General features: G+C 36.5%; 1 protein-coding gene across 1 annotated transcript in view; it reads right to left on the minus strand.

The window, feature by feature from the left end:
• Positions 1-461: 461 nt before the first annotated feature.
• Positions 462-23,003, minus strand: part of LOC123552142 (transient receptor potential cation channel subfamily A member 1 homolog) — a 51,088-nt gene continuing 28,546 nt past the window's right edge. Inside the window, exons 18-27 of the mRNA XM_053541682.1 lie at positions 21,514-21,611; positions 21,013-21,182; positions 20,659-20,767; positions 17,744-17,875; positions 17,223-17,423; positions 14,547-14,717; positions 13,623-13,691; positions 12,994-13,173; positions 10,784-12,081; positions 462-10,193 (exon numbers count right to left, since the gene is read on the minus strand). Of these exons, the coding sequence (XP_053397657.1) occupies positions 11,878-12,081; positions 12,994-13,173; positions 13,623-13,691; positions 14,547-14,717; positions 17,223-17,423; positions 17,744-17,875; positions 20,659-20,767; positions 21,013-21,182; positions 21,514-21,611 (1,334 nt within the window). The 3' untranslated portion in view covers positions 462-10,193; positions 10,784-11,877. The remainder of the gene's footprint in view (positions 10,194-10,783; positions 12,082-12,993; positions 13,174-13,622; positions 13,692-14,546; positions 14,718-17,222; positions 17,424-17,743; positions 17,876-20,658; positions 20,768-21,012; positions 21,183-21,513; positions 21,612-23,003) is intronic.

The raw sequence follows: 23,003 nt of genomic DNA on the forward strand, positions 1-23,003 counted from the left end.
TGGCGCAGTGTTTAGCAGGTTGGACTACAACGCCAGCGGTCCGGGTTGAATTCCCGGCTGGTGTTCAGTGCTTGGTGATTTACTTAAACTGGTACTGTTTTCAGCAGTATCGGCCTAGACCTGATGCTGAGTGGTAAGTATGACACCTGCCGTGGGCTCGGTTGGAAATAAGTTGTTCCATCCATTCCAGGTGGGGACTTTCGCCGAATACCCACGTTAAGCAAGAAATTTTTAACACCCTTTCTTCGATTCTTTCTGAACACTATGACTAAGCCAACAAACATGATATAGGTTTGTACTTGAAATCTTCTCCAGACAGGAAAAGAACAAAATTCATCACTATATTCTCAATAAGACTATGCTTATCTGTATTCAGTTAAGACCAATAGATCAATTTACTATTACTGGTATTTAACATTAATACCTATACAGTTAAATGATTTCAAAACCACAACAACATATATGTATATTTTTAGTTTATTCAAGTACTAAGACATGAAAGCTTTACTTACATATCAAATATACCAATGTTAATATAACTGTCTATATAAAATATATAAATATACAAAATACAAAAGAAAGGGCTGTGAAAAGTCACAAAAGTAAGATTTTATATTGGTGCTGAAACCTTGTATAATAAAGTAACAAATTCGATATATTTGGCTGGTCCTGCTGTTACTGTAATGATTCAAACACACATTTTATTTCTTGTTGTAGACACTTATGTAAAAGACAAAAAGAAGAATCAAATGTCATTCAAAGAAGAATATTTAGTGGACTGTGCAACTTGATTCAATATGTGTACCATATACAGTCAAACTTCATTATCTCGAACTCAGATAATTCGTAAATCACCCTTCTCACACTCGTCGTCAGGTCCCGTAAAAATCCCTGTATGATGAATTTTGTTCCATAACTCAAACAACGAACACTCGTACAAATTTTGCTGGTCACACTGAGTTCAAGTTAACGAAGTTCAACTGTAGTATTAGAACACCCGTTTTTCTTCGTATTGTTTATAATGCACAGTATTTTATGATAAAACAAGCAGATTCACATGAAAGGAATACCAAACCCATAGAATCACTTATGAAACAGAATATCAAAAATTGATGAGGTAGACACTTCGTTTCATTTCTGTGACCTGTTTAATATGACAGTCAACTGCCAAGTTATTGGTCAACAAGGTTTCCAGCGAAGGGTGGACTGGTCTTAGTGGAAGTATATCAAGGGACAAAATAAACAACAGAAGAATAACAATAAGGACATACCAATGTACTGAAGGTAATGTTGTAACCATGGAAAATGTAATAATCCCTTGATGTAACATATGCCATTTTCCAAGTGATCTAGGCACTATTATTAAAATCCTGAATGGTTTACACAACCAAATAAACGTGAAGCAACATTTTACTTACAATTTAGTTTGGGAATAAAACAACCTGTTGACATTTTTATGGTAAAATAACCTCCTCTCTGAATTAGTTAAAAATTTAATTTTGTAACAACGAGCTTTGGTGAACACTTTTTTCATGTACCAATATCACTGTCAAGTTTTGTAACATTTGGTTTCACAAACATTTAAAAGAACTTTTCAAACCCAATGTATTTCTTAACGTCATATTCAAATTCTGTTTAATCCTCCCAATTATACTGAAACAAACCAAGTTGTATAATATGTCAGTGAGCTAAGATGCTGAATTTCTTACAGGAAATAAAATCTAAATGTATAATAATTCATAACGGTAGCATCTACAGGAAGATGGAACAACAGTACATAGATATAGCACTTTAAAATAAATGAATATATCTATAAATCTAATCACAAAAATAAAGTTATGAGTAATGATAATACACAATGGATTGAGCGAGTTAAAATATATAACAAGAGGAATAAAAAAGAAAGAATCCTACAGATTAATGCAAGGCCATTTGTAAGTAACTTGAAAGTTAACAAAGTCTGAGATAATTTTTCTTTATTTGTGTCAAGTGTAACTAGAGCTATCACTAAAGGTGATGAATGTACCCCCCCCCCCCCCCGCATGCACTGACACAGTACATTGCAATTTGATGCACACAAGATTGCATAATTATGTGGACTGTATGTATATAGACTGTATGTATACAGTATAGTAACAAAAAACAAAGTCCCATAACTATGCAGAATATTTATCTAAAAGAATGTAACATGCACCATGCACAACAAGGCTTGGTACTGATCACTTGTGTGAAGTTTCATTAAATTGTGTGCAAGGGTTTGGTAGATTAGGCATGCACAAGATTGCATATGCAGACTGTATGTACATAGTATGTTAACAAGAAACAAAGTCCCATAACTCTGCAATTTTTGTCGCTGAAAGAACCTTACATGCCCCATGCACAACTACTGTTGTTACTGATCACTTGTGTGAAGTTTCATTAAACTGTGTCAAGGGGATGAGGAGAGAGGGTACTCACAAGATTGTGTCTATGTATATAGTATAGTAACAAACAAGAGCTGTCTCCATAGGATGACACATGCCCCCGATGGCACTTTGAATGAATAGTTATGGCCGATGTTAGAGTTTAAGACCTTTGACCTACGGACCTGGGTCTTGCGCACGACACGTCGTCTTACTGTGCCACACATTCATGCGTAGTTATTTTAAAATCCATGCATGAATGACAAAGATATGGACCGGACACGCCCATCAATGCACTATCATGAAAAATGACTTTTAACGTCTAAGTGTGACCTTGACCTTTGAGCTACGGACCTGGGTCTTGCGCGCGACACGTCCTCTTACTGTGGTACATATTCATGCCAAGTTATTTGAAAATCCATCCATCTATGACAAAGATAGGGACCGGACACGCCCATCAATGCACTATCCTTTAACGTCTAAGTGTGACCTTGACCTTTGAGCTACGGACCTGGGTCTTGCACGCGACACGTCGTCTTACTGTGGTACACATTCATGCCAAGTTATTTGAAAATCTATCCATCGATGACAAAGATATGGACCGGACACGCCCATCAATGCACTATCCTTTAACGTCTAAGTGTGACCTTGACCTTTGAGCTACGGACCTGGGTCTTGCGCGCGGCACGTCGTCTTACTGTGGTACACATTCATGCCAAGTTATTTGAAAATCCATCCATCGATGACAAAGATATGGACCGGACACGAAAAATGCAGACAGACTGACGGACCGACAGACGGTTCAAAATCTATATGCCTCCCTTCGGGGGCATAAAAAAAAAGTCCCATTACTCTGCATATTTTTTCCCTAAAAGAACCTAACATGCCCTAGCACAACTACTGTTGGTACTGATCACTTGTGTGAAGTTTCATTAAATTGTGTCAAGGGGATGAAGAGAGATGGTGCGCACAATACTGTGTCTATGTATATAGTATAGTAACAAAAAAACAAAGTCCCATAACTCTGCAAATTTTTTTTCTAAAAGAACCTAACATGCCCCATGCACAACTACTGTTGGTACTGATCACTTGTGTGAAGTTTCATTAAATTGTGTCAAGGGGATAAGGAGAGATGGTGCGCACAAGATTGCCTCTACGGACAGACGGACAGACAGACAACCTGAAACCAGTATACCCCCCTTACAACTTTGTTGTCGGGGGGTACAAAAAATCCCCAGATGAGCAATGCTTCATACTTGTAAGTTGTATAATGGGTCCCCACCTTGCGCCCCCCTCCTCACCCCCCACCCCCTCCCACAATGTTTCTAGAAATTTTCCATTTTTCATTTAAACTACTCTGGTGCCCAGCATTGATTGCGTAAATTGGTTTCTTGCTCACAGGTATACTCATACACATTATTTAACTTTTAACAACTTTCCATCATGTGGACCTAATTAAAAGATTCGAGATAACAAGAATTTCACAAAAATACGCAACCATATCAAGAACTTACTGTCTTGATTAAAAATGTTTTGCTGATTAGCTTTAATACCACTGAACTTGTTTATACCTGTAAATTGTGAATACCTGTTTAGAGTATTTTCTTACAGTTGAAATGCCCATGAAAAAAATTCTTCTTTAATAATAAATGACCAAATAAATTAAGGCAGAAAGAAAAAGATATATACAAACACCCTTGATACTTAACTTTAAAAGTTAAGTTTACACATAGTCTACATAAATTTACTTCCAGTAAGCAGCCACCTGCAAAATGAAGCCATTTTACTTGCTCTTTTTAACAACTGCTTAAGACAGGCAGGACTGCAGTACAAAAATCAGATCTTGTAAACATATAGTAAATACACTAATGCATAACTACTATATTATCACAGAAATATACTCTGCTTATCTACATGTATACATTACTTACATATATAATATCTAAATCCATAAAAAAACATGGATACATATATATTCATACAAAATCTTCTAGTGTAATAAAAACCAATTTCTTTCAAAAAATGAAGCTCAAAGCCATACTAAACCTATTTTTTTTCAATAGGGAAAATCTTTTTGACATTGAAATTCTTCAATCAATGCATTTTAACTGACCCTACATATATAAAATATGAGCCGTGCCATGGGAAAACCAACATAGTGGGTGTGCGACCAGCATGGATCCAGACCAGCCTGCGCATCTGCGCAGTCTGGTCAGGCTCCATGCTGTTCCCTTTAAAAGCCTATTGGAATTGGAGAAACTGTTAGCGAACAGCATGGATCCTGACCAGATTGCGCGGATGCGCAGGCTGGTCTGGATCCATGCTGGTCGCACACCCACTATGTTGGTTTTCTCATGGCATGGCTCAAATGTACTACAAACATAAAGCATTATAGAAACTGTGCAAATATGTATAGATTTTCCTTATTAATCAACTGTTTGGCTGAGAAGTGGTTGCAGATTGTCACTATTGGTTAGATTAGGACAGCACAAAATTTAACTCATATATAAAGTAACAAATGTTAACATACAGGTAAATGATTTTATGTATTTGTAACAATATATTTTGTGATTTAGCACTTCATTCTCAGAACTTCTAAGAACATTTTTAAAGACTTCACAAACAGTTAAACACATTATATTAATTTACTATAGCTATTCAGCTCAAAAAGATTTCTGATGTACAGTCATACCTGTATAAAGAGACCATGCTTGTGAGACTCAACAAGTAGTCTTTATTTAAAGTTGGTAATTACTCACAGGTTATAATACACTGCAACATTGTTTAAATGTGGAAATGAAAATAGTGGACTTTAACACAGGAGGTTCCTGTTCACAGGTGGTCTTTAACACATGTTTGACTGTACATCATTAAAGCATGAAAAGAAACATATTCATAGTAGATTCATACTTCTAACAAACTATTTTTTTATAATTTACAAGGTATAAATATATTCTGTACACATAACATTAAGTAACTATGTCCCAATATTATAACAACAACCGAACCTCCATAACGGAAGTGCCGATAATGCTGGATTTCAAACAGCTGTTCAATACATTTACACGATCATTTACAAACATTTCTATAACTTCCCCTCTTCAAAATGGAGTTGATTAACCATGTGATACATATTAACCTGCAAGTACAAAAATCTATTAATCAAATTAAGGAAATCAACAGTATATTCTATCTTTCATAATTCTATTTAAAGCCTTGTATTTCTCAATTTAGAAATGACAGGAAAAACTGAGGTAAAGTACCAACCAATGTAAAATCTCCCATTCGACAGAAGACACAACACAACACAACACAACACAATACAAGATACAGCTGATAACTTTTAAACGGATTTCAATCCCAAGACATAGTAAACTAGCATAAACTAAATCTATGCAACGGAAGATATGAACTACAGTGTAAAATAGACTAACAATTAAGTGTAAATCTCTGATTAATAAAGTAATATTACCCAAGTAGAAATGATACAATAAAACAACTGAGCATTATCAGCAGATACATGAAAAGGCACAAGTACTTGTTTAATACCTCACTTTATCTCAGGTCATTATCATTGTTCTATATATAAATACCTTAGGGCAAACCAAACTGAATCTATGTTCAGCATCACCATCGTTTTTTTTAAAACCTACCTTAGTACCAGGCATGAAAAAACTGTTGATTAAAAAGCAAAAATTATCATTACTTCCTGGTAACTTCTAAATCTATGAAAAATACACGAGTTTGGCACTATTTTGTATCTTAGGTAATTTTAACAGTCAAACATTTGTCAGCCAGCCAAGCGTGTGACAAAATGTGACTGGTTAAGGAAGGTGGCTGCTTAAAATGGATAGAGATTAAAACAAAATGTAGATAAAGAAAGTCAGCTGACTGACTGTGTAAGGCAAGTTGCTGCTTAGTACAGGTGACCACTGAAGCAGTTTCACACTGTAAGTATTTATTAAGTTGAAATCAAACTTAAAACTAATGAAGTGATTCATAATAAATAGAAATAGCCATTGTAATTAAGTTTTATAAGTCATCACTGCTCTCTTTAACTAACACAATTTTTTATTTATCAGAAAGCTGAAAACCTAACCAGCCAAATGATGCCAAACATAGATCCAGTCTGGTATAGACTTAGCTATGAATGTTACCCTTTCAACACAGAAAACTGATCTGATCCATAGCTTTATATCTATTCTGTCAAGTTTCAATTTTTTTTTTTGATTCTGCAAACTATTATTAATATGGAAAATATAATCATCACCAAATAATATACTGATTTGTTGATGTATATACATGCAGTATGTTATGAACAGAAAATGCATATTCTATTGTATGATAAAGATACATGATAGTAATAATAAAGTCTGTCCATCATTTGTCTGTTGAAAAACATAAATTCTCTACAAACAACGGCTTTTTTTTTGCAGATAACAATACTTTACATGAGAGATTAAAACATGTTAATTATGGAGTTTTGCTTTAAAAATAACAATTCGAAATTATTTTGATTCCAATAAAAAGACCGGTGTAACAGCCCAGTTTTTCCCCCAGTCAGTTCTTTCCCCGGGGAAAAAACTGACTAGTCAATTCTTTCCCCCAGGGAAAAAACTGACTAGTCAGTTTCTTCCCCCCCTAGTCAGTTTTTTCCCCCCTTGGAATAAGTTTTCTGATAGGGAAAGAAACTGACTAGTTAGTCAGTTCTTTCCCCCTAGTTTTCCCTTCAAGTACTGGATTCTTTCGGTATTGTTATTTGGGATACAAGTGTCTATTCATTTTCCATTTAAATTTCAGATGAAACAGGTATTGTTTTTCATTTGAATAAACCTGTATGTTTCTTTTTTGTAACTTTAATCAATGTTTTTTTTTGTCAAATCAAATTTTTTAACTTCTGTTTGATTGCCATTACTATTTAATATCTGTCAGGTGCGGGGAAGAAATTGACTGGTCAGTTCTTTCCCCCCTGCATATGCTTGACCTATCAGGTGAGGGAAAAAATTGACCAGTCACTTATTTCCCCCCCTAGCGTATATTTCACCTATCGGGTGGGGGAAGAAATTGATCAGTCAGTTCTTTCCCCCCTAGCATATAGGTGGGAGAAGAAATTGACTAGTCAGTTCTTTCCCCCTATATATAGTTAGTACTTGACCTGTGGTGTGGGGAGAAGAAATTGACTGGTCAGTTCTTTCCCCCCTAGCCAGTACTTGACCTGTTGGGTGGGGAGAGGAAATTGACCAGTCAGTTCTTTCCCCCCTTGCATATACTTGATCTATCAGGTGGGGGAAGAAATTGACCAGTCAGTTCTTTCCCCCTAGTATATACTTGACCTATCAGGTGGGGGAAGAAATTTACTGGTCAGTTCTTTCCCCCCCCCCCCCAGCCAGTACTTGACCTGTCAGGTGGGGAGAAGAAATTGACTAGTCAGTTCTTTCCCCCCAAGCCAGTACTTGACCTGTCAGGTGGGGGAAGAAATTGACCAGTCAGTTCTTTCCCCCTAACATATACTTGACACATCAGGTGGGGGAAGAAATTGACTGGTCAGTTCTTTTCCCCCTAACATATACTTGACCTGTCAGGTCGGGAAATGAAATTGACCAGTCAGATCTTTTTCCCCTAGCCAGCACTTGACCTGTCAAGAGGCGAAATGAAATTGACTAGTCAGTTCTTTCCCCCCTAGCCAGTACTTGCTCTGTTAGGTGGGAAAGAAATTGACCAGTCAGTTCTTTCTCCCCCTAGCTATCACTTTCTCTGTTAGGTGGGGGAAGAAATTGACCGGTCAGTTCTTTCCCCCATCTAACAGACCAAGTACTGGCTTTGGAGGGGAAAGAACTGACCAGTCAATTTATTCCCCCAACTGACAGGTCAAGCACTGGCTAGGGGGAAAGAACTGATAAGACATTTTCTTCACCCACCTAACAGAGCAAGTACTGGCTAGAGGGGGAAGAAATTGACTGGTCAGTTCTTTCTAGCAAGTACTGCCTAGAGGGGAAAGAACTGACCAGTAAATTTCTTCCCCCACCTGACAGGTCAAGCATATGATAGGGGGGAAAGAACTGACCGGTCAATTTCTTCTTCCCACCTGAAAGGTCAAGTTCTGGCTAGGGGGGAAAGAACTGACCGGTCAATTTCTTCCCCCACCTGACAAGTCAACATCTTGCTTGGGGGGAAAGAACTGACTAATCAATTTCTTCCCCTACCTGACAGGTCATGCACTGGCTAGGGGGGAAAGAACTGACTGGTCAATTTCTTCTCCCCACCTGACAGGTCAACATCTGGCTAAGGGGAAAAGAACTGACCAGTCAATTTCTTCTCCCGACCCGACAGGTCAAGTACTAGCTAGGGGGGAAAGAACTGACTGGTTAATTTCATCTCCCCCTGACAGGTCAAGTACTTGCTGGGGGGAAAGAACTGACCAGTCAATTTCTTCTCCCACCAAACAAAGCAAGTACTGGCTAGCGGGGAAAAGAACTGACCGGTCAATTTCTTCTCCCCACCTGACAAGTCAAGTACTGGCTAGATGGGAAAGAACTGACCAGACATTTTCTTCGCCCACCTAACAGAGCAAGTACTGGCTAGAGGGGGAAGAATCAGTCAGTTCTTTCTAGCAAGTACTGACTAGAGGGGAAAGAACTGACCAGTAAATTTCTTCCCCCACCTGACGGGTCAAGTATATGATAGGGGGGAAAGAACTGACCGGTCAATTTCTTCCCACTTAACAGAGCAAATACTGGCTAGGGGGGGAAAGAACTGACCGGTCAATTTCTTCCCCCACCTGACAAAGCAAGTACTGGCTAGGGGGGAAAGAACTGACTGGTCAATTTCATTTCCCCACCTGACAGGTCAAATACTGGTTAGTGGGGAAAGAACTGACTGGTCAATTTCTTCCCCCACCTAACAGAGCAAGTACAGGCTAAAGGGAAAAGAACTGACTGGTCAATTTATTTCCCACGCCTTACTGGTCAAGTACTGGCTACGTGGGAAAAGAACTGACCAGCAGTAATTTCCTTACCTTACAGGAAAAAGGCAAATAAAAAAATACAACAGAAATTAAAATAAGTTCTTTTAAAAACATTTCTTTAGGTTACACAAAATATGAAACATATTTCTTATTTTATATGAAATTTAAATGAAAACCGACTATTGGAAATGAAAAACAGGCTAGTTAAGAATAACCAAGAATAACCAGTTCCAATTCACTGACAGGGGAAATAATTGACTAGCCAGGAAAATTGATGAGGGGGGAAAGAATTGACTAGTTAGTTTTTTCCCCCCATCAGAATGATCAAGAGCAACCAGTTGCGATTGGGGGGAAAAAATTGACTAGGGGGGGAAAGAACTAACTAGTCAGTTACACCGGGCTACTAATTTGGAGACCAGTTTCAAAACTCCAGAATCTGATTGGTGGATTCTGAGCTCTGTTTTAAAACTGGCCAAAAGCACGACTGCATTTAAGACTGGTTTTCAAGCTCAGTTTTAAAACCTCGGAGCCTGGTCTGCACAGTCTAGAAATGACTGTGTTACTACCTTGTATCCTTCTGAACAAGAGAACTTGCATAACTTCTCTCAACACAATGCAGACTTCGGCAAAATACTTGAGAAACATATAAACAATCTTGGAAACAACATTACCCTTATATACTGTTAGTATTGCAAAATATCAAACAATAAAAAATATTATGCCTCACTTTTTACTTCTGGATTTTTACCTAGAATTACCGGTATGATTTCATTTTGTACCACTGACAAAAGTAAGACAACATTGTTTATAACAAACTTCTTGAATCACTGTACTGGTACTGATGATAAACCCGAACAGAAAATGAGGTTTTTTATCTGTAACTTTTTTATTTCTGCAATTTGTAATCAATGGTTGGTATCAAAATAAAGCTTAACATTTGCTGAAAACTTTGCATAATTCAAATTTATATTTAGTTTGCAAACTCACACGAAGTGAGGCCCTGAAAGGGGTTAGTAAAATGGGGACTGTAAGCAGGTTGACTGATGATAAATTCGAACACTTTGTCGTTTACAAAATTTTCTTTGTAGTATTATATTGAAACTTTCCCCAAAAAGCTGCAACAGTCATTCATGATCAAGTAATGAAAAGTTACCCAATGTCAGGCCTTCATGTGGCGACAGTGAGCATGCGCAAAAAAACACCCTCTTCCCCAGTAATTTTGGATAAATATTTTTTATACAGATAAATGTAAGTCATTTATTATACAGAATATTTACCAATTTTGTTTTTATTTACACCAGTTGGTGTTGTAAATGGAAACTATTAGATAGTGTGTTCAATTTTTTAAATAACCGATTGCAATCAAATATTTCCAAGGTGGTCGACTTTATCATCTGTCCGGGTTTATCATCAGTACCAGTAATATATCAATTCTTAAGTAAAATGGCATCAAAAAGCACTTACTATATAAATGTACATTACTAAATAACCTAACTATTGTAGCTTGTGGAATATTCACAATGGTTCTGTTTTTATAAATGTTTTTGAGCTTTGTGATTTCCAAATTTTGAAATCGGTGTGACTATTAGCCAACAATATGTCCAAAAATATCTATAGTCAATAATTTATAAAATAGTCAATAATTCTTAAAACAATGTGAACAAAGCTTTTAAATAAGAATTTGAGATAAGACGTTAACACTAGAGATACCCTATGTACAGTCCTTACGTAGGTACCCTATATACAGTCCTTAAACTAAGATTACATCTGTATAGCTAGTGTTAAAAGAGATCTATCAGTCATAAATATCAATAGCTTGATGGAACAATACCATGTCCCTATAATCATATAATAAATAGCAATAAACACTTGACAGAACATCTATCATGAAGTCATTACTATTTGTGGGGGACAAATTTTCATGCAAGTCATGGTTTAGTTTGTCTACAAAACTGAATCCCATGGAACAAAGAAAATTCCCATTAATTTTATGTTCAGAAGTAGAAATTAATGAAACCATATCCAGTTTTTGCCTAAACTAACAAATTTCGTGCCTACAAAAGTAGATAATGCCACACTCTTAAATATGTTTGCAATCACATATTGTGTGTGTTTTCATTCATCAATGATATTCTGTACATTGCTAGGAATATAAATAAAACATTAAAGAAAGACAACAGCATCAACTGAAAAAAATCTGTTTCAAGGTTGATGAAAATAACACACATGTAAACAAATGTAAATATATTTCGGCTCTTTCTAAAATCCTTATTATATGTTTATAATACACAAATGATTGAACTATCTAACTAACTATCTTTTAAAATTCTGTAAGTTTACATAACTCAGAACAACTTTTTCTTAGACAAAACAACCAACTATAAAGCATACATTTAAATGAAGAATGAAACAAGGCCATACTGGATGCTCAAAAGAAAATAAACCAGTCTGAGGAACATCCTTCAGAGTAGAACAAGTCTATACAGATTGTCCAGGAAGGACAGAACCAGTCTATGAGTAAACTCCCATTGGACTGATTTCATCCACTTCCTGAAAGTCTTCATCCTGCCAACTAACTCCCTGTGCTGTCATGAGCGCTTTCATCATTCCCTCAAGGTTGTTTAATTGGGCCTTCATTTCCTTGTTGTTATAACGCATCTTGTTGATTGTGGATTGTAGCTTCTCCTGACTTTCCTTCACTACTTCTATCTCATCCTGCATTACAACATCAAACACTGTGCATTTATTTAAGAATATTAAATGGCAAAGACCTGCTATAAGTGGATATTGCCATGACTAAACCTATATATTAGAGTGTAGTACAAGTGCTAAGAGATTTTGGCATAAAATACCAACTGAATTTGATATATACACTTTTGGTTACTAACATGGATTACATATGTCTTTCCTGCACAACTTTGTTACTATTAATTATGATGAGGTATATAAAAATGCTGGTTATTTATGGGTTTTTTTTCCAGTGTTTGTAATAGATATTTCTTTGTGTATGCTAAATTTAATTTTCCCACTGGGGTAGGATAGACATAGTGTCTTGGGTAATCAAAATGTTGTTTGATTCATTTATATTTACTACCTTTTTACTAAACCATCTTGCTCTATCAAACTAATTATGCCATGTAAGCAAATAGAGAGAAATAGAGAATGCATGAATCTTCATTTAACCCTTACCCTGCTGAATTTCTAAAATGAACTTGTCCATCTTTCAATTTGGACAGTACCATTAATTGTTTAAAGGGGTGCTTACCAAAAAGATACTGACTGAATGGTGAACAGTGCAGATCACGATCTGACTGCATGGATGTGCAGGCTGATCATGATCTACACCGGTCACAAAGGCAGAATCAATCGTGTCCAGTATAATAAGGGTATAATGAAATAACAGAGTGTTCACCAGAGTCAAACAACATGAGGTCACGTGAGACACAGAGAAGGAAAAATATTGTAATTTAAGACAATATACTATAAAATTATTAACATTCATGGGGGGCTTATCTTTTTTGGATTCTGTGGTTAGAGTCACATGAAATTTAATCCCAACAAACCAGTTTTCATATGCCCACAAAATAGCAATTTTGGCTAAGAATTGAACAATTTCACAGTACTAACCAGTTCAGGATTGAGAGCTTTGTTGATTGTCTGTGCAGTAAGACCGTAACTTTCAAGTCCAAACGCACTGCTGAAGATTCTGCTAATACCCTGGTTTGGTTTCAATGTGTCCTTTCTCACGACCAACCTTCTACGGAAGAAGTCAGGTACAATTCTTTCCACATCTAAAGCCAGCTCAACCTGAGGTGTGATAGAATTAAACATATCTCTATTTCAATACCTTATACTCCTGGAAAGCCATATTCACGGAAATGATACATAGCAATGAAATAGCAAATGCCTTGAATTATCTTTTTCATTAAAATATAATTATGATAATTTAACTCAAAGAGTTTTATTTGACTTTTCACAATGAAACACAAACATTTCATGCCTATGTTACCTGCCCTGGAAAAAAAATGTTAATGTTGCCACTATTGAAGCTGCTGCTCATTTCCTTACTGACCCTGGGTTGAGAAAGTTGTTTCATGCAAACAAATATATCAGACAATTCTATAACAACAGACGGTTTTGAAAAAAAACTTCAGATATATTGCTACTTCTTGTTTTGTTTTTTTCCTTATGTCACATTCTGACAGTGTACACTGTGATTACCTACAATCTTATATAAATGCAGATATTTTGCTTACCTGCATAGCTTTCCTGGTCAGCTCTGCTTGTTCTTGTACTTCTTTAATGTTATCTACAGCCAAACCAACCTACAATATATAACACTAACAAATTATAATGTTATATACAGCCAAACCAACCTACAATGGACAATTCTGACACAATATCATATCATGTACAATCAAACCAACATACAATGAACAACATTGACACTATATCATATAAATTATGTTATCTACAGCCAAGCCAACCTGCTATGCCATTTTTTGTTTTTGTTTTGATAGGTTTTACATCATGCTGACACTATTATAGGTCATTGGCAACTTTCCAGGTTTTGATGGCGGAAAAAGACTCTAGGTGCCCCTCTGGGTATTTTTTCATCAAAGTTAGGCATTTGGGTAGACCTATCAACCTTCTGCAAGACAGCTGGATGGCTTCCTCACATGAAAATATTCTATATCTCAAGTGTGCTTTCAAACCAACAGCAGAAACTGTCATGATCATATTTCATTTTCTGTTTTGTTCATGTTAGGTTTAACATCACATCAACACAGTTATAGGTCATAAGGCGACTTTTCAGCTTTTCATAGTGGAGGAAGACCCCAGGTCCCACTTAGTGCATAATTTCATCACGGTACCTGGGTAGAACCACCGACCTTCTGTAGGACAGCTGGATGGGATCATATTTCAACCTTTACAAAAATATTTCATATTTCTACTTTGAGAAATGTAAACTGATTTTACTTTTGGTTTTACATCAATAATACAATAAAACTTTCAGGCTTTAAAACAACATGTTTGTTGGTCAAGCCTTTCAAGATTCCAACACCCAAAATCCACAAGAGTTAATCAGCTGACAATTAATTCAGAGTAACCTCAAACTCATGACCTGCCTCACATCTCTATAAACTGGGCTACCGAAAAACCATGAAAGAAAAACTTACAAGCAAGTTCATGATGATGATTGACATGACCACCATAAACACGCAAAACAGAATGTATCCAAGAACCTCGTAGTAAACTACACCTTCTGTGTAAATTGAGTCATATTCAAACTCTCCGATCATCATCACCGTCGTCTTTATCAAAGACTGCCATACAGTTGAAAATGATTCCTACAAAAAGACGGTTAATGTTATAATGATGTATATGTGTACATGTATAACTAGAGCTGTCACTAAACTTGATTCATACACCCAATAAAAGCCTCGTTTGAAATGTATAACGGTAATAAATAATACTTACTGTAGCATTTTAAATATAACTTACAGCATCTTTATGTTCAATCAGGGAGAAAACTTTATCTATATTCAAGAAAGAGTTACTGTAACAATTGATGTGCTTTTCAATTTAATTCAGTTTTTATCTATAACTGTGTCTTGTAAAATACAATTCCTGTCATTGGCTCTAAAATTATTGTGTTAAATTATTTACATAAACGTGAAAGATATCAAGACAAGAAGTTTTCTATACAAAACAACAAGAGCTGTCAGTGGACAGCGTGCTCGACTATTCTCAGTGCTTGATAGTATAATATAAGCAATGAGTAAAACTTTAACATTACAATAAGCATATTTTAAGTCGAAAAGGGGCCATAATTCAGTCAAAATGCTTGATAGAGTTGCCTCCTCCTTTTTACAGACTGGGGTCATGATGGTAAACAAGTATGCAAAATATGAAAGCAATATCTCAATAGACTTTGCAAATATTTGGGGTGGTACGCAAACTTTAACATTTATTCCAAGTCGAAAAGGGGCCATAATTCAGTCAAAATGCTTGATAGAGTTGCCTCCTACTTTTCATAGACTGGGGTCATGATGGTAAACAAGTATGCAAAATATAAAAGCAATATCTCAATGGACTTTGAAAATATTTGGGGTGGTACGTAAACTTTAACATTTGTGTGCCGCTCACAATAACGCCAACGCCGGGGCGAGTAGGATAGCTCCCCTATTCTTCGAATAGTCGAGCTAATAAAAATTGTTGAACCAGTCTGATTTTCAGGGGGACACAACTAGGGTACTAATACATCATTCTGAAAAAGTTTGTTCAAAATCCCCCCCAGTAGTTTCTGAGGAGATGCGATAACGAGAAATTGTTAACGGACGGAAGGACGACGGACCACAGATGCAGAGTGATTTGAATAGCAATAAAAAGTCAAGACAGAGTTATGGTTCCTCTGTTCTTTCTTCATTATCATTACTCACTGTTTTAAGTCACATATTGGGTTCACTTTATTTGAGTAAAAATTATTGCCTTAACCCTTACCCTGCTAAATTTGAACTTTTTTTCCAACTTAAAAGGGGGTGCTTACCAAAAAGATACTTACTGAATGGCGAAGAGTGCAGATCATGATCAGAGTGCATGGAGGTGCAGTCTGATCATGATCTACACTGGTCGCAAAGGCAAAATCAATCGTTTCCAGCATGATAAGGGTTAATACTGAAACTGCAACAAATCAAATATTATCAGGAAGGGAGATGAATCTTGTATAAGAAATCAGTCGGATGTATGGGACTTATTACCTAAGCTTCCTAATGTTTATGCAAAATACCAATGAAATACCTCTACTGGTTTCAGAGCTATTACAATGCCATACAGATTTTTTCTGTTTTTAACTTAAAATTTAAGGCTGTATAATTTTGTTATGGAATTTGATGTGTAAACTAACATAATGCTCTGAAAGGTAAATTTGAAGTTTCAATTAAATGCAAAGGAATGTTTAAGAAATATTGAAAGAAATGTTAATTTTGGCAATTTTCCAAGTGAAAAGGGGAAATAATTTTGATAAAACAAATGTAAAAGTTACTGGAACTGCTACATGAATTTTTCTTATGATACTACAAACAGATTGTACGTTTCTACATAATTTCTATATGGGTTCCAGAATTGTAAAGGATAGGATGGTATGGGATGGGATGAACATGACAGGACAGGACAGGACAGGACAAAGTGATTCCTATATAATTCCCCCAAACAAAGTTTGGTGTGGGGTATAATACAAGAGCTGTCACAGGAGACAGCGCGCTCGACTATTTCGATGCTAGATAGTGAAACTGGGCACATCTGAGGAAACTGGAGCTGTCACTGGAGTATTTAACAACTCCAATGGTGGATGAAGATATTGCACAATAGCTTGAGTCTGTGTCAAAAATATTAAGTAACAAGCAAATTCGATGAATTGATATCCCCCGCCGAATGGTTATGTGGTGAGGAATGGCAAAAAATATATCCAGCAAAAAGTTAAGAATGTTACTAAGAAGCAAATAATTCCATTAGTCAGGATCAATTTAACAGAAAACAAAATGTTTTAAAGACATATCTGTGGGTTTTTATATAGGCAAAAAAGAAAAATTTTAACTAGCAGAGAGAATTTTCTTAAACTTTGCATGATCATAAAGCATCATATTAGAAACAAATTTATGCAAAAAAAAAAAAACAAACTGGGAGTCCCGGTGCTACTTTTTGAGTTATCTGCACCTGAAGAGAAAGTGTAAAAAAAAACTTTAACCAAGGTGGGGACGCGGAAAGACGCTGACGCTGGGTCAAGTAGGATAGCTCTCCTAATACTTCGTACAGTCCAGCTAAAAATCAAGGAAAAGAATACATTTATACAATACCTGGTTCTGCAGGAGTGAGTAGAATGCGAGAGCGAAACCGATAATAAACAACATGAAGACTATGAAGAACTGGAAGAATGTCCGTAGAATGTCCTTGAACATCACCACGTAGATACCAAACCTTGGGAACTTCTGGGCAAACAACACAAGGTTGATCCAGGACAGAAATATTGCAACTGTTCCAACATTCCATTGCCAGCGCTTAAACGCAAGAAAAAATATAGTTACCTGATTAAAAAGTTGACATGATCAAATGTCATTTTTAAACAAGAATGTTTACTTGGTTCAAAAAATGTCCACCTGGTAAATCTGGAAATGTCTAAGGTCATTCATAAATTTACTTGCATGACAAAAACATTTACAACGTAACATACAACCTACAATCCTTACAAAGTATCTTTCTGACAGACGTAAAGGTCATTAACAGAGGGTAAAATGTAAAATGTAACACACAGTTCTGCAGCAGGTCTATTTGACCTCAAGGTAAACTGCAAACAGTAAAGACATAAAATACAACTTACAGTTCTGTAGCCAGTATTTTTCTGACAGTCCTCAAAGTCAATAACAAACAGTAGGGATGTAACATACACTGTCCATTCTATCAGGTTTTCCCAACTTAGATAGTTCAGCTTTGCCTGGTACACTTGTATCAACTGTAACATTAATAATTATTTAAGGACGTATGCTAGAATTTGGTGCAAAAATTTTCCCAATAACAGAATTTCTTTAAACTTTGGATAATGAAGGACAATTATCTAAAACCAAAAAATGCAATAAAATCATAAGTCACTGGATTCGAAAAAGAGTTATCTGCCCTGAAAACGGCATTTCCTCCAAATAATGACTTTTCAAGGGCAATAACTCTTTTTCGAATCGGTAGGACCAATGATTTTTATTGCATTTTTGGGTTTCGTAGATGATTGTCCTTCAATATCCAAGTTTAAAGAAATCGTTATGGAAAATTTTCGCCCATCTCATATACAGGGAATTCTAGCGTACGCCTTTAAAGTAGTTAATGTAGGTAGATTCATATATACAGGTACAATATAACTAATGAAACTTCTTAAACCACATACATAAAACAAATACAGTCGACATTGTACATGCAACCACCTGTTTTATTAAACAACCACTTAAAATCACGCCCAAACATTTTTACTATATAGATACAACCCACTACAACTTTTTCATTACGCGAACAGGGACCAAATGAAACCAACCCCAGCAAGTAAAATTGTCTGTAAAGGTATCTATTAAACAACCGTGTATAAAACTTTTGCACAAGTCCAATTAGGGAATAGATATGCAATATATATGATTAACCTTTCTAATAGTCCAGCAAATAACCATTTCAATGATCAGTGTACTGGGAAAAGTATTCACCATAATATTATTAAAGCAAATGTTGAACAATATTTATAGTTTTTGTGCATAGTATATCAGCAGTTCAGCATATTATAGCAAAATCTATTAACCCTTAGCCTGCTAACTTTCTAAAATGGACTGGTCAATCATTCAATTTGAGATACCATTATTATTCGAAGGGGTGTTCACTGAAAATTTACTGACTGAACAGCGAACAGTGCAGACCATGATCAGCCTGCACATCCGCACTGGTCGCAAGGGCAAAATCACTTGCCACCAGCAGGCTAAAGGTTAAGAGATCACTTTTTGGCAGTCCGTTGTGTGGTCTCTTACTACAATGTCTACTGTATCTGAGACAAAACTAAATGTGTGACCAAAGGACATTGGTGACCTCACTCCTGTCACTGTATGCCTACTTTTGACTAAGTCAAGGGCCATAACTCTAGTCAGACTGTGCTGAATGCAAAGTAAAACACCAGATGCACAACTTCACATGCTAAACAAGAGGACCATGATGGTCCTGAATCGCTCACCTGTCCCAACATGACCCAGTTTTGAACTGAGTATGACGTCGTTTTTTTTCTCTATTATTTGACATAGTGACCTAGTTTTTGAGCTCATGTGACCCAGTTTTGAACCTGACCTAGATATCATCAAGATGAACATTCAGACCAACTTTCATACAGATCCCATGAAAAATATGGCCTCTAGAGAGGTCATAAGGTTTTTTCATTATTTGACCTACTGACCAAGTTATTGATGGCACGTGACCCAGTTTCAAAATTGACCTAGATATCATCAAGGTGAACATTCTGACCAATTTTCATGAAGATCCATTCAAAAGTATGGCCTCTATAGAGGTCACAAGGTTTTTCTATTTTTAGACCTAATGACCTAGTTTTTGACCGCAGCTGACCCAGTTTCGAAAATGATCTAGATATCATCAAGATGAACATTCAGACCAACTTTCATACAGATCCCATGAAAAATATGGCCTCTAGAGAGGTCACAAGGTTTTTCCATTATTTGACCTACGGACCTAGTTTTTGATGGCACATGACCCAGTTTCGAACTTGACCTAGATATCATCAAGGTGAACATTCTGACTAATTTTCATGAAAAATATGGCCTCTAGAGAGGTCACAAGGTTTTTCTATTTTTAGACCTACTGACCTAGTTTTTAACCTCAGTTGACCCAGTTTCGAACTTGGCCTAGATATCATCAAGATGAATATTCAGACCAACCTTCATACAGATCTCATGAAAAATATGGCCTCTAGAGAGGTCACAAGGTTTTTTTATTATTTGACCTACTGACCTAGTTATTGATGGCACGTGACCCAGTTTCGAACTTGACCTAGACATCATCAAGGTGAACATTCTGGCCAATTTTCATGAAGATCCATTCAAAAGTATGACCTCTAGAGAGGTCACAAGGTTTTTCTATTTTTAGACCTAATTTTTGACCGCAGCTGACCCAGTTTCGAACTTGACCTAGATATCATCAAGATGAACATTCAGACCAACGTTCATACAGATCCCATGAAAAATATGGCCTCTAGAGAGGTCACAAGGTTTTTCTATATTCTGACCTACTGACCTAGTTTTTGATGGCACGTGACCCAGTTTCGAACTTGACCTAGATATCATCAAGGTGAACATTCTGACCAATTTTCATGAAGATCTTGTGAAAAATATGGCCTCTAGAGAGGTCACAAGGTTTTTCTATTTTTAGACCTACTGACCTAGTTTTTGACCGCACGTGACCCAGTTTCGAACTTGACCTAGATATCCTCAAGATGAACATTCTGACCAAATTTCATGAAGATCCCATGAAAAATGTGACCTCTAGAGAGTTCACAAGCAAAAGTTTACGCACGGACGACAGACGCTGCGCGATCACAAAAGCTCACACTGTCACTTTGTGACATGTGAGCTAATAAAAATACTGTGAGGTTTAATGAAAAGGAAAAACAAAAGATCAGTTTTTTTACATAAGCTGCTGTCTTCAAGGTTGTGTAAAGACCTATAATGTTATTTTAGAGCTGTCCTACTAGTCTAAGTTGTTTACCTCTCGTAACAAGTTCCATGCAGCTAATATGATGATGGCATATTTTCCAACCTTTGCAAAGGTAGGTTGACCATATCCAGCTGTCTTCAGCTGGGAACAAGTATCATTTCTGAAACATAAAAAGTACAAAAATTGTCAGTCCGTGTGTTCATAGAGGAAAATTGTACCAAAATTAATTAAGAAGTGAAATGCACTTTAGTTAGTCACTGGGTATGAAAAATGTGCAGCCAGACCTTAAATCAAAATTACAGCACACAGTAATTATTATAATATATAATTTTGTTTTATATAACAAGTCTAACAAATCTGTAAAAGTATTTACCTCATGCATTCCCATTTATGAGAGGTACTTACATCATATATGGAGCGTCAGTTGATACAATATATCCCGTCAGAAAGGTGAGGAACACAGCATAAATGACAAAATTCACATAATAGAAGGTACGACCAAACTTTGTCCACTTGTATCTCAACAATGCTGTAACCAGCGGATGAGCCAATAAATCTTCTCTCTTTGATGTAACCTGCAATAACGTGGAAAATGAGGCTTTGTAACTTTGTTATATTGCTCACCTGACCACACAATATGTATGTTTGATTTTGAAGTTATTTTCTGTGGTCAAATACGTATTTTGCTAAATTCTAGCATCAAATGTTGTAACTATTACCAAGCTAAGTCTATATATTCTTCCACCATAATGAAAGAGTTCCACCATTACCTCATTTATAAGATCAATTTATGTGAACTAACTCTATGTAAAGAAGGAAGTATTAACCTATTCTCTCTACTAGGTACATATCCTTAGTTTTCTTTTTTCAAGTGTAATTAATAAGAAGTTCTACATCAATTAATACCATTATCATGAGTGGATGATTTTTCTTGAAAGTTCCGGAGTCTGTGGTATAAGGGCGTGCGTACTTTGTCAGATGGTCCTCATCATCATACAAGCTACCTGAATAAGAAAAATCAAGTATGTAAGAAATATGGTCAGAAATATGACTGTTATTTTCTTGATACATATATATGTTACTGTGAAGTCATAACTTGGGGCCAAGGGTGGGATGGGATAATCTCCATAAACTTAGTGGTAATACCAACTCATAAAATAAAATTCTGACAAAGAAATGAAATTTTTATCTAACTCATCTTTTTAAAGGATTTGAAACCCACAAATTCATGTCACCCAAATCAGATGTTCTGGCAAAAACCTTGAAATTTTCGGCCAACAAAAATTAATTAGTTAACAGTATTTTTTTACAAATCCTGTTACTTGCATTCAATACAAACAAAAACAAGAGCTCGTAGAACACGAAATTCCCCCCTTGATGCATTCAGTAAGTGCACAAGGAACAGAAATTATTTGGCCACTGCACACAAAAGTTCTACTGTTCTGGGTCAATGTGACCTTGACCTTTTGACTTATTGACCCCAAAATCAATAGGGGTCATCTGCTGGTCATGATTAACCTCCCTATCAACTTTCACGACCCTAGGCCCAAGCATTCTCAAGTTATCGTCTGGAAACGGTTTAACTGTTCTGGGTCACTGTGACCTTGACCTCTGGTCTCAAAATCAATAGGGATCATCTGCTGGTCATGACCAACCTCCCTATCAATTTTCATGATCCTAGGCCCAAGTGTTCTTGAGTTATCATCTGGAAACCGTTTAACTGTTCCGGGTCACTGTGACCTTGATCTTTGATCTCAAAATCAATATAGGTCATCTGCTGGTCATAACCAACCTCCCTATCAACTTTCATAATCCTAGGCCCTAGTGTTCTTGAGTTATCATCTGGAAACCGTTTAACTGTTCCGGGTCACTGTGACCTTGTCCTTTGACCTACTGATCTTAAAAAACTGTTCTGGGTCACTGTGACCTTGACCTCTGGTCTCAAAATCAATAGGGGTCATCTGCTAGTTATGATCAACCTTCCTTTCAAATTTCAGGATCCTAGGCCCAAGCGTTCTTGAGTTATCATCTGGAAACCGTTCAACTGTTCCGGGTCACTGTGACCTTGACCTTTGACCTACTGATCTCAAAATCAATAGGTGTCATCTGCTGGTTATGATCAACCTCCCTATCAACTTTCATGACCCTAGGCCTTAAGTGTTCTTGAGTTATTATCTGGAAACGAATTGGTCTACATACCGACCAACAGACCGACCGACCGGCATCTGCAAAACAATATAACCCTCCTTCTTCGAAGTGGGGCAAACTAGAGCTATCACTAAAGGTGATGAATGTACCCCCCGCATGCACTGACACAGTACATTGCAATTTGACGCACACAAGATTGCATAACTACGTGGACTGTATGTATATAGACTGTATGTATACAGTAAAGT

This window comes from Mercenaria mercenaria, chromosome 4 (assembly GCF_021730395.1).
Source record: "Mercenaria mercenaria strain notata chromosome 4, MADL_Memer_1, whole genome shotgun sequence".
NCBI classification, from domain to species: Eukaryota; Metazoa; Mollusca; class Bivalvia; order Venerida; family Veneridae; genus Mercenaria; species Mercenaria mercenaria.